Below are 17,984 nucleotides of genomic sequence, written 5' to 3'. Positions count from 1 at the left end.
TATTATTATTTGTATTATTATTATTATTATTATTATTAAGTTAGAAACAAGGAGATGAATGGAAGTAGGCCGAAGATGACAAAGTTATTATAAGTTGCTATAAGCAATGATTCTTTAGGCTACTTGGTTTTATAAGGCTGTATAGCTACATCAGTAAGTTATTTACGTCATAGTTTTCCATGGCACACACTGTGCGTTTATTTTACAGCTTTGGTTAACGGGCATAAATCATAACCACTGGTTCAATATGAACAGAATCAGAGACACAGCAGCACTTAAGGCCTAAACATAAATTAACCCTGATGCCATGTTGGGACATGACAGGGGACAGCCAGGTTACGGATTATGTTCACCTTTAAAGCAGTAAAACACCTGCCTGCTCTTGAAGCTTCATTATTGTTGCTCATCGCAGATTTAAGACGCAACATTGTAAAAAGCATAGATCACCTAATAGAGCTTTGTGCTTGCTTGGCAGCAGATAATTGCAACCACCACAAGTCTAACTGAAAAATGTAAAACTTTCTCTTCAGTTGCGTTTGTCAGAGCTCTACATTTAGACTGTTCTGAGGTGAAAGGAGCCTATTACTATATTTGCACTTTCCCAAAATAATTGTGTTTTATTGTAGGCACTTCGCACTACAGTGACAATAGTGCTTTTTGAAACGTGAAAATACAAGGGCAACAATCATGGCCTGTGCAACATGTGACTCCAGATTGGGAGTAAGGTGAACATGCACCTCATGCTGGTGTAGTGCTAAATAAATAAACCTATCCCAGTGTTTAACAGCAGTGGGTTAAAAAAGAGGCATCATCACCCCCACACTTTTTAGACTCCAATTACAGTCAAGTGTCTTTCTGTGGAAAGGTGAGGCAGTCCAACCCAGAGGTGCAGCGGCCATTGCACCTGTACCTCCTGGTGGGCTTCCATTATGCCACTCTCCTTATAAGCTGAACTGAGCAGCAGGGGTGACAGATGGGAGGAGGGTCAGGTTACCCCCACTGCTGCCTGCTACAAGGCCAGGCCAGGGTCAGGAAGCCCCCGTGGAAACAACACCCACCATGTTTTTCCATATATCAAACCAGGGCGCAGTAATCCACAAGCTCTGGCATTACACAATTAGCTGACGAGGAGGAGGAAAAAAACAAGAGAGGGAGAATTTCAACTTGATTTAATGAAATGTTTCAACTTTCACATTTCTAATAAAGATAGCATTAAAAACAGTCTGATATGTTGACAAGGAATGGGGAAATCTTCAAGCTTTTTTTTTTTATACGTATACAAATAAAATAGTACAGGCATTCATATTATTATATTAAGAAAGGGGACAACAGAGTCCTCACATTTGACACAATTGTACAAGATTTTTCAGAGTAAAAAGTGACAAAAATCATACTAGGGCTAAGACTAGATCATTCTCCTCACATATTAAGAAACATATCTGTTCGGACTAAAAACTCCAGCAACTAAGCCACCGATGGGGGATTACAGACCCCTTCACTATTATGATCTACTGTATAACCTACAATCTTTACATCAGCATCCCAGGTGGTTTCTTCAAGAGGCTTATAGGGAAAAAAAAAAAAAGAAAAAAGAAAATTCCCCCCCGATGCGATACAGACCAATGCTTTTATACATTCTTCACAACCACACAGAGCACAAAAAAGGGATTTTAGCTCATCTCCTGTCCCTGTTAGTAATCTCCTTAGTTTTCAGCCGTGGGGAGTGCATACAGGTATAGCAGGCGGCCGGTGAGTGCGGAAAAGTAATAGGAGGAGAGCGTGGGGGAAATAAGGCATAGTTTAGTGTAGTGCAACAGATGGGACTATAGTGTGCAGCCTGGGTGGAGCCCTCAGATAGGTGCGAGCGCGTGTGTGTTTTAAGAGTATGCTGGGAACACCTGGCTGCCATGACGACCGGAGCGGGGCAGGTTGGAGGTGCAGTGGCTGTTGCTAGGAAGGTTGGGAGAGTTGAGGCATGCCACCGACAAAAAAAAACCCTCCTGTGGCCCTGGTGAAGCCCCCGGAGGCTTCATATGGGGAGGCTTCACATGGGAAAGAGGAGGAGCCTGTGCCTCTTCTTTCACTGTTATAAACACGGCAAAAGCATTAATAATACAGACTGAAGAGGCCCACAATTTCATCCATCTGTTGTTGTTGTTTTGGTGGGAATCGCAGGGCTTGAGGAGTCCGAGTGAGAGGAGAGGCTGCCAGTGAAGAGATGGCATAAAGGATGTCTGTGATGTGCCATGCAGAGACAATTAAGGATGGATAAGGAAAAGTGGTGATTATAAGAGAGGCAGACAGAGGCAGATGGAACAGAGGCACTGTTAAAGTCATTGGGGAGATGACACACTCATGCAGACGCACACAAAACCACTGCAGTGCATGGATTCAAAGTCACCTGAGGCTCACGAGGGATCTTTCCACAAACAAAACATCCAACTCTTAACAACAAAATAATGATTCAAATAACTATATATCGCTCTGACAAACAAAATAATTAAAAACAAGAGTAATCACACATTCAGTGAAAGATAATCAATGACAGTTAGTGCAATAATGTTGGAATGTCAATGCCTCCACGGGACGAAACTGATCGCAGAGGAAAGAGACAGGAGGAACTTATCCAATTACCGGACATGAGCCCATGTTAATGACATCACAAAACAATTACAAACGCAGACTTTCTCATTCCAGCAGAGCTGCATAAATCAAATCATGACACAATCCATTGGAATTCGTTTAAAAAGGAAAATTGGTGATAAAAAGCCCCAAACAGATTTCGGCTCAAGTTCAGTTAGAAAGACATCATTGATTGTCCACTCTGGGTTCAAAACAATTAAAAATCTCCTGGCAGCACACATTAGCCAGGCAGTCTGTGAGGTGGTGTGCCAAACTGGTCAGTGGAGAAACTCCCCCACAAGTCACTTCTTTCAGTAGTAAAATATGGACCATAACCCTGATCCAACAGGTGCAAATTAACAGTAACAAAAACTTTCACAATGTCCAACAATACAAACCAAGTGTGTTTACCAAAGAGGGGCAGTGGCCAAGTGCAAAGACGTATAAAAAGACAGACACATTTAAATGGACACCAATGTCTTGTGCAGTCCCACTGTTTCACTATTTACCAGCATCACTCAGTGCTCGGACTGGGATTGAGAAGGATCAGGGGTAAAGATTTGAAAGAAACATTACATATGATCAGATTTACTGCATCAGTTTGCACTGAAAATAATAAATGCTTGATTTTAGACTCTCAGTCATCCTAGGTTTCCCTAAAATATCTCTATCACAAACATTTGAAATTAAACATCAATAAATCTAATCAACACTTAAATAAAAAATTGCATAAAGTTCCAGTTCTATGTGACACATAATAAAACATAGAAACGGAATGTCTTGCAGTCACAGCGCGGAGAGGTTATTAAATATGAGCGTAAAGGCGATTGTGGGGGGAGAGACGCATCAGGCAGATGATTTGCTGATAGCGCTGGCTGAGCGACGGAGTTTTCCAGAAACTCGATGCTTTGTGGCACGGGGCAGAGTGGGAGAAACCTGGTCAGTGGAGTCCGTGGCAGCTGTGGCAGAGCTGGCTGCTGTGGCAGAGCTCGACTCGGTACTCGCGCTGCCAGTGAAGGAGCCTATAGAGGGGAGAGAGACAGCTTGTAAAACAAAAGAAATGAAGGCATGTGACAGGGGTCTTAAGGCGTGAATGTCCCATCATGCTTTATCATGCACGTGCCTGGTTGCTCCCCTAACCCAGATTACCGATAATGCATTTCAGAACAGATCATATCAATAATTTGCAGAAAGAGGAATGAACAAGTCAAGTGCACTTGTCCTGCACAAGGCGTCATTAGAAATGCAATCCCAGAAATCACTAACCATTTTTTCAGGAAAGCAAAGCTGGTTAAACATGCTCATATGTTGCCAAAGCAGTTTTTTCCCTTAATCAAAATGTCAGACAAAAAAAAAAAAAGACTATTCAGTTTGCAGCAAAATGTTTTGAAAGAAAACTAAATTACACATTATACTTCCTGTTTTGAACATGTGGAGTCTTTCCTTTGTCACATATTGTGGCTGTTCAGATAAGTCCATGATCATGGGATGGCAAACAGTAATAAGCTGGAAGGTGGGGAGGACAATCAAGAACTGTAAGCCTCCACTTGGTTGCTACACCCCCCCACCAGACCCAAACTGGAGACCCCCTCTGTCCCTGCACCATGCCTCCAGTTTAAACAACTTTTACGCTTTGTTGAGATGGCATCTGGTTGCCTATTTTCTTTCCTATCCTTTTATTTCCTGCCATTTTTTGGAGGCATCTCAAGTTGCAGCAGCTAAAAGGAATGGCAGATGGCTGGAGTAACAGACACTCAGCAGCACAGTGCACCCGGCAGCATCCCGTACAGGCAGAGAGGGATGGAGCACTGGGCGTGTGCATTGTACTGGGAGCAATGGGAGGTGAGGGCTCCCTACATGCATTCTCCAATCTGCATATGAATGTAAAAACCAATGGGCTCGGCTAAAAATGTGGGCTGGCTGTACAGACTCTGAAAGCCTGCATTCCCGTATTGTTGCACTCATTCCTACAGTAAGACACTTTCTTTTTTTAAAGTAAACCACAAGCATTGATCCAAACATAATTTGAAATGAAAACAGAAATATTACAGCTCACCACACACTCAACAGCCTTCCACTTTGGCGGCCATTAAAACAATCTGCAATCATCATTTCCACTGAGCCACTTGATGACTGAGGTTCACTTTCCTAAATAGGCTGCGCAGAGAATGGGCTTATGCAAAGTCATTGTAAAAAAGAAAAAAGGAAAATTACTTGTAGAGATGTGAACTAAGAATTTCCCAAACTAAAAACGACCTCATGGTTGATCTTTAAAATGGATAGAAACAAAGAGAACAGGCCACAAGGGAGAGCAGAAAGGGATTTTTTTAAATGACCCTTCTACCCCATTGGTCCCCCGTGCAGCAGTTCAAACAAGGCTGTGGATGACAAAGACGTCTTCCAGTGCGGCAGGTGTTAGTCTCAGAGTCTGCCTCGGGCAAACAGGCACACTCCAACAGGAGGAAGCCAGGGAAGGGAGGGGGGTTGGATCGGGAAATAAAGAGAAGAAAGAAAAAAAAAAAAAGAAAAAAAAAAGAGAAAAGTGTTTGCTGGGGGAGAGGAGAGGAGAAGGCGCGCCACATGCACAAGCGAGGGTCCAGAAGAGGAGCCGTATTGTTCATGCTGTTACTTAGTCAGGTGCTAATTGTCCCCACCGTGCATCACTCTCAATTACCAGCTTGCCCTAAACAGTGGGACGGCCCACCCAAATAAACAGCCAGTTTTTTCCAGTGCTCATTCCTTTTGTTCGGTAAATAAAGCTTGGTTAGTACCGAAGGATAAAAAAAAGAAGGGTGAGGGGATAGGAGTAAAACGATTGAAGGGTGCAAAGGGGCCTCTCTTCCAGCGGGACTCGGGGCTTACCTTTTCACAAAGCATTTGGACCTTTAAGAAATGTTAATCTAAAAGGGAAAAACACAGTGAAGCATCGCATGAGACCAGTGGACACACACCATACCCGAGTCAACTCCACACAACATGGCCGGGCCAGAAGCAGGGGGTCAGAGTTTAATGGGGCCTCCAGGCGGCTTGTGTGGAGTCGGGGGTTAGTCCTGAGTGGAAGGTCGAAAACATTTTACCCTGAAAACGGCGAGGTCTGCTGGCACCCTGATCTGCCCCTTTTAGAGAGTCGAAATGTCTGGCCGCTTCTCCAAAATTGGGTAGTTCACGTGGTATCAACAGGCTAAGAAAATACTTACTAGCCTTTTTTTTTTTTTTTGGAGCCTAGAGAGGGGTTAGAGGGAGCAAGGCACGCACAGCGAAGGCGCCTCAAAAAGGTCGAGGATGCTCTTAGAGACTTGAGAGCCGAACTGTGCGTGCCGTCATTTATTTAAAAAAAAAGAAAAAAGAAAAAGTTTGGAGACCAGGCAAAACAACGGGCAGAATGTGTGGTGAAAGATGTCATGAAAAGCACACTCACAGATGGGTTAGCTCATGCAGGAAGCCACGCTACTGAATGAAAAGGGTGTAATGGATTGGGCTTCTGTATGTTGAGGTGAGGTTAAGATATTAGGGCTGCACAATATGCGATATTTGACAACTGTGCTGAATATGACTTTTTCTGATGAGTGTCATATTGCGTAGCCCTGTTAGGTACAACGTTACACCCAGTGTTGGTACAATTAGTCGAGCAGAAATACTTGGATAAAGGTCTCAGATGATTTTAGTAAAAATGAATGTAGGTAGGGGGGCAATGGGCTTCATGCCGAGTGTGGAGGAAGCAGGCAGTCTTACAGTCCAGTTTGGCCCAGGGGTACTCCATGTCCCAAACCATCCCCGGCCAACGCCTGCACGCTGTCATGGAGCATGGATGACATGTTAGTGGCAGCAGTGGCAGCCAGAGCAGGATGAGCGGAGCAACTCGCATTCAGTCTCACACACGCACACAGACACCTGGACATGGCGGGGCAGTGGCACATTTCAGGGTGAGAATGAGGAAGAGTGTGAGCCAGCCACATCGATGCTTGATGGGGCACACAATAGTCGGGGATGGCAGGCTACAGCGGTGGGAAAATATTTACACAAGCAACATTTTTAAAGATGCTTTTCGAGCTCCCGACGTGTTCATCATGGCAATGTCCGATGTGAATTTAACTGCACATAATTATCTTGTAACTTGGGGCGACAGAGTTGACTCTAGTGTCTATGTACACTGGTGTATGAAAGGGATTGTAAGTCCAAATGCTGGGCCGATACCTACAATTTGGCGAGTTGTGTTGTTGCGCCTGTCCCATGTATGTTCATTACCATGCACTGACCCAACCAAATATACACCTACCCCCACACTACAAAGCTACAACTATTGTGCTTGATTGTGCGGATAATATGCTCAGCTTCCCCATGTCTAAACATTAAAGCCCCAAGATCTAAAAAAAAAAGAAAAAAAATATATATATATATATCTAAAATCTGGCAATTCATTTTCACATGCCATCGAACCCAATAGAAAACAGTGTCAACAACGTTGACAGCTCTGTAAATGGCACGACGTTGGCGAGTGTTGTATTGTGAAGTGCTTTTCTTGTCATAACAGAAAGTGTGGCGGGATCCGATAGAGTGGAAAAGTGCAGTTCAGTATTGATCCGAGCGCTGTTGCAGATCGATCGCGGCTGGTATGAGTCGGAAAAACAAGATAAGACACGTTTTTCCATTCTATTCATCATGGGCTGATAAGGCGCTGTCCTGACATCTGTGAGCATGCTGTTTGTCAGAGCGCATCTCCCGAGTGTCGCCGAGCTTATGACGGCAATGCAATGCCCCGGCGAGGTAACCTAATGTTTTGAAGTCATCGCAAAGGTATGGCCCGCAATAAGAAGGAGAGGGGAAAGAAGGGAGAGCGTTTGAAGTCGAGGAGCCTGGCTGTTCTTTTGATATTCATCGGACTCTGTAGTCGTACAAGGGGAGAGAGAATAAGGGGCCAAACAGGTGTGTTGTCAAGCGCAAGTAGATGCTAATGTGGAAGAATAGGTAGAAGGCACAGGGCAAGTAAAAATCTGTGCAGAGATAAGACTAGAACACTAATCCACAAATCAGTGAGCGTTCTTGAGGTGAATTTGCCTTCTGAGTGAAATCTAGTCAATTTCATTCTCTATTAATTATGTTGAATTACTGTGTTACAAATTGCCTTGCCATAAAGCGTTAAAAGTCAATGAGTAGACACAAAACAGGTGCTATGCATTGAGGGGACTTGTAGTGAAGATGTCAGGCTCTCAGAATGGACAAAGTAGACAATGTAAATGAAGGATCTGACAGATTTTTTGTTTTAACTCACCTGTTCCACTCATAGGATAGCCAGGAGAAGGCGAAAACACCTGTGATGCAAAGTCTTCAAATGTCACGACTTCTTTGTGATTCTGAATGATAGCCTCCAGGTAGAGGGCCCGCTCCTCATAGCTGCCATTAGATTAAGGAAGAGTCCATTCACATTCATCAACAGTAAACAGTATCAAGAGACAACAGTCATGACAATATTGTACTTCTGCAACATCATTTTTGTCTTCTCAATGCTATGTCTTCTAAAACTATTGTCATATAGATGAGGGAGTTGGGTAGTGTTCCTGGACTGGAGTGGTACCAAGAACATCCAATCAAGCAAATGAGACCGTACACACAAAAATCAATGTTGCTACTGTCCCCCCCCTAAAAAACAAACAAACAAAAAACAAACAAAGGATACAAAATGATCACTAAAGTAGGGAGAAATATCACAGCACTGGCATGGTGCTCAGACCTCTCCTCTATTTCATCCCTCTTTTCTCTCTAATACAAGCTGCAGGCTGCATGGCTAAGACCACCATTCCCGATGTGCAGCCTGCCACTTCTCCGTGCCATCAGGGGGAAAATTGGAGCCATTTGAAATTCAGAGTGACAAGCAGTGACTGGGGCACAGGCAGGAGAGATGGCTGAATTTAAAATGAGAATGCACAAATAAATAAGCAAATAAATAATCTGGCCGGGTGTGCAAAGGAAGCAATGGGATGGTTGTTATAATAGTATAATCAAAGCTATATAACTGACAGGTGACCATAAAGGTTTCATTTTGTCTTTTATTTCATGTATTTTTCTTTTAGTATGACAACAAGCAAGTGTGTTTCTTTGTCTTGATTTGTTTCAGTTCTTAAAGGTTTTTTGTTGAAGTTGAATTAAATATCTGTTTCCCATGTGTACACAAACGAGGCTCATGCAAACAGACACAAAACGCTCCTGCTGAACCTCTAGATGCACTTTGATTGCCAGGGAGGAGTGGCCTCAAGTCGGTGCTGAGGCCAACGCTCAGCCAGCCTGCACTGAGATAGGCTGGACAGGGCTGAGAGGCTCTGGTCTGGGTTAGATAGATAGGACAAGACAGTGACTGGGCAGGTGGCCTGCTGTGGGCACATGCCGCCACAGCAGGGGCCAAGTAAGCCATGACCAATGGCTTTGAGAGAGGCGTGGAGAAGTGGGGGTGACAGGCACCTGAGCCGGACACACCAGAGTGTAGACAGAACAAGCTGTTCACATGGACGGACAGAGACCCTCTGAGGTCACAAGCAGGCCTCAAACAATAACCTACAGGTAACTGGAGTTTAATGTGTCATCCAGCACTGGCTGCACAGTTCACTGCAATCACATCAATTATCAGCTTTTATTGCAATTAGCAAATCACAATGACTGCAAGTATTGAGGTAATAAATTGTCCTCTGGAAACAATAACCTCATGAATAAGACCTGACAATCTGGTAGTTAATCCTCTACAAACAGGTTCTGAAACAAATCTAATTGTAATACTTCAGAAAAACTGCCCTTGCCCTACTAACAAAGAAATAAGTTTACAAAAACACACCACCATATTCAAAATGTCACAAACAACCTGTTCATTTCAATATTGTCCTTTCCAGTTACCCCGCCCTGCCCTACCAGGATTTATCACGTTACAACCACAGGCTGTAAGGCCTAACATGGAGTGCAGCTTCACTCGACATGCAGCGTCATTGTTGACTGTCACTTGATGGAAACAGTGGGACAAAGAGTGGGCATCTCAGACTCAGCTGCTATGGCAACCTGGGTCACGGCTCTGTCTGATAGGTCATATCCGGGTTAGACGAGGCACAGAAAGGATGTCGATAAAGGGACAATATGAGAACAGCTACACGAGTGTGCATCTGTAAATAAACATGGAGTAAAGAAGGGCAAAATGAGAAAAATAAAAAGAGCAGTTACTACTGAGAGATACAGGGGTTAGAAAACCTTAGCACAGCATGGGTCAACAGCACCATATGGCTGTCCATTATCAAAGATGCAGATGACTGGAGGCCTGTTATTGAGATTCCTAAAGCAAATATTGACACCAGCTGGAGCAGGCGCTCTGACTCCAATACATGCTGCTCCTCCAACACTTCCTTCCTCTGACTTCTATTCCTGCTAGACCAACTGATTATAATGGGATAAAGAATAAAATAAAGGTGTTGGCATAGAATTACAACAGACAGAAAAATGTAAATATTCAAGATATTTCCTAAGCTGCACTGCTTTATTCATGCCATTGGATTTGTAATAAAGAGTAATGTTCAACATGTTTTTTCAATGCCTGAACTACTGATAGAGACAAACATTCTGCTGCCCCTGCAGATAAGAGCTCACTAAAACTTCAGGTTAGTCACAAACCTCCAGTGAAACAGAAAATGTGTTCTAACATTAGCGAGATAAAGACTCATAAAGCACACGCTGGTCTACATCTTCACAGATGGACTGACAGCTAAGTCATCCATGACATAACTGTCATTTACAGCAAAGCTATCCAAGCAAGTGTGTCATGTGGGCGAAGCAGTGCTCAAGCACTCTGGGAATTTCCAAGGAAGCCCATGGGTTCCAAGTGGTTGAATTCCTATTAGGAACATGAGAGCAAACCAATGTAATGTCGCTGGAGCATAACAACCAGAAAATAAGGCACCAGTAGGAAAAAATGTGAAAAAACCTCAAAAGACATATGTCCAACACAAACAGGCTTCTGTTAATGCCACTGAGACCTATCATTATCATATATCCATCTATGACATTTTCATTTAAAGATATATTGGGAAAGTTGAATACCTTTCATCAGGCCAATACCTGTGACAGAAAACGTGTACATGCATTAGTATCTATGGGTGTGTAGACGTATGTATACATATGCATACATGCAGTCCAGATGGTGAGAGGGTGACTCTGGGGGAATGGTGGGGGTCAAGAATCTTTGCGGATCAAAGCCAAGGTCAGGGCAGCAGCAGTGGCCCATGTTCAAGGTGAATGGAGGCCTCAGATGGTTCTTCATTAGCAGCCTGCTCCATCCCTGCTGGACCCCCTCGGCCAACCGCCACCAACCCTCATCACCATTCTTCTCTTTTTAACTCTCACTGTCCACAGGGACTTCTCTAGAAAACGCCTGTCCACTGGGATCCATTTTTGGGCCATGTGTCACCCCACCCAGTGCATGCAGAAGCGCACACATGCTCACACATTGTGGCTTTGTGCATTCATCAGCAGCAAAACACTCAGAGTCATTGCTGACCTCTGAACTGATGTCCTTCTGGAGAGGAGAATCACAACTTTTCACCTCAAAAGCTAGGTTTACTCTCTGTCTACCCTTATATGATGAAACACCTTTTGGGGAGTGACAATTTGAGAGGACATTTTACAACTGGTCAAGAAAAGTAAAAGGTTTCCGACTGTCCACTGATGATGCCCTGATGTACATGGACTGCCTCAAGCACAATAGGTTTTGAAGACAAGCTTCTGTACTGGTTCTGGACACAATGCATCTTGTATTTGCTTGATAAGAAAACTATTCAAAATGAAGAGTAAAAAAAATACACAAATTGGGAATAAAAAGTTGCGCCCTCCATAGAAATATCCAAGGTTAATCCAGTTTGTAGAAGCATTGGTGCTAATGGGGGCTCTTGAGGTGAAGTGGGACAGTTTAAAGATGAGGTGGAGGGTGTCTCTAGGTGCTTGACCCCCTCCTCTTTTAGCCTCGCATCGGCCCATTAACCTGTGCCAATCAGCTTGACCTTGGTGAGAAGAGAAGCTCAGGAGTAGCTCGCAGCGCCATTGACTCCCAGCAGTCACATAATTGGGCTGTTAAGAGGAAGGGGTGGGGGCACAGGGGCGTGTATTGTTGCCGGGATGCCAGGGTAAGCACTTTAAATAAGCAGTTATCATTCATTTATTTACATTAATAGTGCAGGTCGTTCACCGTCTAAGCATATGTGAAGTAAAGGCATGATAGGATATTCAATGCAACTTTTAGATATTCTTAAATATACTGGACAATGCACAAAAAGAGCAAGGTGAGAAAAGGTGTTGGAGAAATTGGTACACACGTGGTACCGTGGTGGAGATGGGCGGGATGCAGCGAGACAGAGCCAAAGGAAAGGGATAAAACGAAGCAGGTGTTGATTGGAGAAGGCCCGGCAGTGAGTGCCGGAGGTACCTGTTGTCACAGCGAGACCTGAGGTGTGAAGCTCGACTCAGCAGAGGCCCTTGGAGGTGTTAGGTGATTATGGGAAAACGGGGAAGCAGACAGATATTTAGATGGAGAGACACCAGGCAAAGAGAGAAAGGAAGAAAGCGAGAGTGAATGTGGCAATAACGCTGGCTGTAGGAATAATGGCAAGGTAGGAAGGAACAACAGCTTGAGATGGATAGAGTATAAAAGTGTGTGACGAAGACCGGCCAGCAGGCTGATTGTATTGTGTGTGGCATGTCCCACACCCATTCTCTATGGCAGCCACTCAAACTGGTGTCTCATTAAACAGCAGCTTTTTGCCATAAAAGCGACACCAGGGCAGCAAATACTTGGATGTGTCAGAGTCACAGAGGCATTATGATGAGTAGAGGTGTTTGTGCTGGTGGTGCATATACATACAGTACACAACACCAGAAGCTCTAGAGAAATAGATGGATGCAGAGAGTTTTTAACAAGTAGTCTAATTAGGAGCTGGTCCAGGAAACTGGAGTTCAGCAGCCCCAAAGGAGCTTTGTCAAACAGTAAGCCCAGGTTAATGACACCTCCAGAGGGGTGACTTTCCCACAGCAAGTGCTTCTAAGTTCCAACCTCCACCTCACTACAGTCCATCTGGTATTCAGACAGCAGCACAGAGTTATAGCTGTGACATCACTGCTAACCCGTGATATCATCACTGCCCATCAGTGATGTCACACGGCTTTGCCACAACTGCTCACTTAAAACTGATGTCTTCAAGTTGGCATGAGTAGTTTATTTATGTGCTGATAGGACGATGCAGTCGCCCATTTTCTCAAGTTTACATAGGCTCGGCAACCCCCTTCTCCTCTCGGGAGCAGTAAAAATTGATTTTTGTAAAGCTACAAATCACAAGATGACCACCTATAACAAAAGTCGGTGCCAGCTTTAAAACATATTGTAGATACAGTTGATCTTAAGAAATACATCAAATAAACTACAATGATGTGTAAAATTTCAAGGGATTTCTTATTGGAACAAAATGTCATAATGTATAGTTGTCACAAAACATAACTGTCGCCCAAGTACATTGATCTTGAGCATTCAACTGAGCTGAACCTGTAACCAATCTCTCTTTCAAAAGACGCCTGGTCTCCAGTGATGAGAAGTGACAGAGCAGCCTTAGATGTGAACACAATGGATGGACATGATTAATCAAACACAGGTCCATTATGGCTCCACAGTCACACAGGCCTCTATGGGGCATTAACAGAAAGTCATAATAAGATGAGCTACAAAAGGCTGAGCTGATGAAGATTAACAGATACACTTCTGTGACTGCAGAGTTTGTGAAGGTGCCTTTTGTCAGTGACGATGGCCAGTGACATGAAGCCTCTGTCTCTCTTTATTAGAACAGGACAAAGGTCTGCACCACACACACTCAAAATATGCATCACATTTCTCCTTAACTTCCTGCTACGTTTGCTCATTGTGAATCTCTGAGTATCGAGACAATGGTCGGTCCGTTCTGTTTATCTGTTCCCAACTTGAACTTTTATTAAAAAGTCAAATGAAGATTAAAAAAAAACAAAACAAGACAGATGGTAAACCCGGGCCATCAGATAACACACACCTTTTAGTGTCTTGTCTCTTATTAAAGACAAAGATCGAGGCTGTCATACAAACGGGGAAAATAATTCTATTGCAATATTTAGTCATATGTAATAAAACATAAATAAGCTCATTTGACATTTGTAGAAGAACAAGACTGACACTTTAATTGCAAGAAGACTGTTTCATGCCAAATATTCAGCTTTGATTTGAACCCGAAGATGACACAGACAAGCATTAATGAAATATTAAAACTCAATGAATAAAGGCTTCTGCAATTTTAATGATGTTTGCAGCATGTGGCTGTAGCATATCTGTAATGCGTTCAGGCCAATGATGACTGGCCACCTCTCAGCCAACACATGCATCAGATGAAGTCTCTTGCTCACTCATTGCCCCCTCTATGAAAGGTTCATCAGGCCAATTAGGCTGCCTGTCCTTATGCAAAATGCCAGGCATTTAACGAGAATGATAATGATTAGCACCACGTTACATTGGATCACAATTGGGGAAAATGGCTAGTTACGCTAGTGACTTCATTTTTACTCATACTTGGCATACTTAAATAATGTCAATGTAATTAACAGTAAAAAGAACGTGCTTCAGGGAGACATAATAACCAGACGTCAGCTGAATATTAGTGCTGTTGAGATGCTGAGATTTTACTTTCTACTGAAAAACAATAAAAAGCAGCGAGTCTAACAATAAATACAAACAATTGACTTGTTTACATTTTTGATAAGAAAGAAAGAGACCAAACAAGGACCTAAAACTCCACAGGTTTACAGTGACATGCATGCATGTATACACAGAAAACCATGGACACAAACCACAGACAAAACCTAAGGCAAAAAAAGAAAATGGACTACTGTGTTGGCAACAGCTTTTTGCTAATCCTCACCCCTAGGCTATATTGTGCAGTCAAGCAGGCTATTACATGGCAACAATTAGGGGAGCTGAAGCCCAACACCTGGTCGTCTTCTTTTCTGGCCCTTCAGTGGCAGCTGACTGTACAGTCTTATAGCCAGGTGGCCCTCCTTCAATAACATTAGCAAGTCACTCCAGGGTTAATCAGGAACCGACCAACGTCCCGTGGCTATACAGAGCTGCATTCAGATTGCACGCATTTATAGGCCTAAGGGACGAAGAGGGTATAGTCGTAAAATCTGCTCAATTAAAGACCTCCGACTGCGCACACCGACGAGTAAATAAAGTTGTGAAACCTGTGCATTAGGATTGATGAATTCAGTACACTTCTTCCTTGGTTCAACCCGAGCTCCTGGCATGGTTATTGTGCATCTTGCACGTTATAATGGACCTTTTCATGGGTGGACGAAAACAGATGGAGGAGCAGGAAGTGCTATACATCCACTCAGACAGGACAGCCAGCGTTGGAGGGGTGCGAAGGGGGGTATCACAGCGTCAGATACAAAAACAAGTGGGTGTAGCTAGAGCGGCCCTCGCTATATCTGCACAAAGCCCCATTCCAAAGGCCTCTGGCTTGAAGATCTGAGGGTAAATAACACTCATTAGAATAACAAAAGCTATAGATTTGTACCCAAATCAGCTCGAGCCTCATCAATAGTAATTAGAGGTTATACATAACTAATGAAGATGTGTTGCCTACATTAAACAAAGACACTGAGTGCTGCTGTTTCTAAATTTAGTGTGGGGATAAGTGGACGTCTGTGTCAAAAGGTTTCTAATCAAATTACAGCTAAATCAATAAAGTTAATAATTTTTGAATAAGACTACTATTAACTATCATCCTATTTATTAATTAATAATTGACAAATAGATCAGTGATTGTCCTAGTGTTATAACGTTAGGAAAATACTTTTGTTAGCTGTAACTTTAAAAAAGATGACATGTTTAAATTTATTTCAGTACCCCCCTTTATCTTAGTACACTTCTTATAATACTTATTAGTATTATCACATCAAAGGCTAATTCTGGAAGCAGGCGCCCACAATGCAAAGCAACGGATGCTTTATATTTGTTATATCCTTATTTCCCCGCTCTGTCTATCAATGCAGAAAATGCCCTTTAGTTGTGAAATGCAAATCCTGAGAGGTACAAGGACAGCCTTTAAAAGAGAACAATGGTCTCCGGCCACAGCAGGAATAGACACAGCCTCTGAACCCTTAGAGAAGCATTATCAAGCAACGTATACATAATCAACTAATTCCTCCTTAATGCAGTGACATGAAGCAACCCATTCTTATTGAAAATAAACTTTGGCTTCAAACCCAATTAAGGACAAAGGTACATAATAATATCTGTATTCACAGAGGTCACCTCAGACTCAGGGCCACATCAGTCCAGGAGATTCCGGCGAAAAACGGCGAGTGACATTTCACTGACATTTCCCCAAAGCACTCAATGAAAAGCTGTGTTAAGTCGCCTCAGAAATATCTATGGATATGTTTGAATGTGTGACAGGCGTAAAGCGACGCAGGTTCTTTCAGTGGAAGCCTCAGCTCTGGGGCTAGTGATGAGGAGTCTGGGTCCAGAGAGATTGAATGGTAATCACTGGAGCACAGATAATGGATGATTGAAGGCTCTTTCTTGCCGCTGTTGGATTTCAATATCAGAGAGGCCCTAGAATTGGAATTCTTATCAGGGGCGGTGTGTCAAACAAAAGAGAGCCGAGCGTGAAATATGGGGTCTAACTCAGGCACACGACCATGGCGATTAGCAAAGGATAAAAAAGGCCGCGCAGACAAAAGAGGACAGCTTTAGCTGGACAAAGAGCTGTCCACTCTGCCTTGTACCAACAGACACAGAGGAGGAAGAGATAGGACAGTGTGGAAGAACAGGACAAGACAAAGTTTGATGGCGATTCAGCTTGTTACTAACTTCAGGAGTTTGATTGATTGTGAAAAGACTTATAAAGAAGGTCTATCAATTTTTGGTAATTCTATGAATAAATCTTCTTACAAAAATTCTTATTTCTGCAAAAACTACATACTACAGTCTGTTATATTATACATTTCTTCAAAAACTCACAGACAAAAGATAGGGGAAACAAAACCTAACTAATCAATGAGAGCGCACCCATGAAGGAGGGGGGAGTGGTGTAGGGGGCAAGAACGCGCATCCATTTGGATAACCGCAGTAGAAACAGCTTCTGCCTCAGTGTTGCACTCGCTGACAATAGGGCGGAGGAAGAAAGTTCATTAATTAAACAGGGCTAGAGGGAACAGATGGAATGGCTAGCTTGATGCTAATCACTAAAAGCAGACAGACAGGTTTTTACACCCTGCTACTACAAGCATAACCGCAGCAATCACCACAAACATGTCTTTCCACACACAAAGATAGCCCACCTAGACCAAACACTGAGGTCATAACCATTTGAGCGCAGGACAGAATATTTGAGGAACCAATCAGGAAAGTCCGTGGGCTTGCAAATCTGGGAAATATATGTATAATAGAACACGCAAATCTAACAGATACAAGCCTGGGCATAATTATCTCAACAATTAAAACAATGTCTTGTGTTTTCTTTTTCTTTCCTTTGTACAACAGATGGAGAGTTAGATTAAGAGTAAAAAGAGAAACATGTGGGAGTTATTTTCAAATGCACAGCTTATATTCCAAAATTATTGGAAGTGCCCTGATTTAAAGATGCCAAACATTGATTCAAAATATGCACATATTTTTAAAGAGAATCACTAAGGCTAGATGTTTTTCCCCACAACATGCATGACTGTTTTAATGACTGTATGTACACAGAAACAGGCCAACCAGTACAACAGTTTGACACCAGCAGTGTGTGTGCGACTGTGAGGCGGGGCTCGGGCCCCTGCTGTTGGCCGTCTGCTTCCACGCCTGCTCTACCTGTGTTTAAAAAGGGGCGGAATGGGGTGGCCCCATGAAGCTCGGACCGAAGAGTACAGGCTGGGCCGGCCTCAGCCCCAAGGGCTTTGAGGGTGTCGGAGCCATACAGCCAAAGCCTTTTGTTGCGGGATGGGTGGCAAGAGGAGGAGGATCGTGTGTGTGTGTATGTGTGTACTGAGGAGGGGGCTAAAAGAAAAAAATGAGTAATGCTATGAGTCATTCTACATTAGCAGCAGGGGAGGGAGAAAGGGACGGGGGGTGAGGGGAGGAGGGAATACTTTTGCATGTTGTATGAAGCTAGACACCATATGCCATGCGAGCAGAGCTGCCTTCTGAGTCAAGGCGCTTGGTCTGACAAGCCTGTGCTTGCCCATTCCACACCCCCAAAACTACCCCTGCTCCTCCTACCAAAACCCTCCTCCCAGTAGGCCTTCACTGGTTCCAGCAAAGGCAATTGCTTCGGTTGTACATG

The 17,984-nt window shown here is 43.4% G+C and overlaps 1 protein-coding gene across 7 annotated transcripts in view; it reads right to left on the bottom strand.

Annotated features, from left to right (window-relative positions):
- Nucleotides 1-1,196: 1,196 nt before the first annotated feature.
- The window catches only part of ralgapa2 (Ral GTPase activating protein catalytic subunit alpha 2), a 57,648-nt gene continuing 40,860 nt past the window's right edge, over nucleotides 1,197-17,984 (bottom strand). For 3 of the 7 annotated variants that reach the window (XM_079574194.1, XM_079574192.1, XM_079574195.1), the window contains 3 exons: nucleotides 7,892-8,013; nucleotides 6,355-6,414; nucleotides 1,197-3,644 (listed from right to left, as the gene is read on the bottom strand). In XM_079574194.1, the coding sequence (XP_079430320.1) occupies nucleotides 3,469-3,644; nucleotides 6,355-6,414; nucleotides 7,892-8,013 (358 nt within the window). In that variant the 3' untranslated portion in view covers nucleotides 1,197-3,468. Of the gene's footprint in view, nucleotides 3,645-5,484; nucleotides 5,523-6,354; nucleotides 6,415-7,891; nucleotides 8,014-17,984 lie in introns of all 7 variants that reach the window. The other 4 variants (XM_079574193.1, XM_079574197.1, XM_079574196.1 and 1 more) reach the window with 3 other exon arrangements.

This window comes from Gobius niger, assembly GCF_951799975.1.
Source record: "Gobius niger genome assembly, chromosome: 16".
Classification (NCBI taxonomy): domain Eukaryota; kingdom Metazoa; phylum Chordata; class Actinopteri; order Gobiiformes; family Gobiidae; genus Gobius; species Gobius niger.
This window is presented reverse-complemented; position numbering and strand designations above follow the sequence as displayed.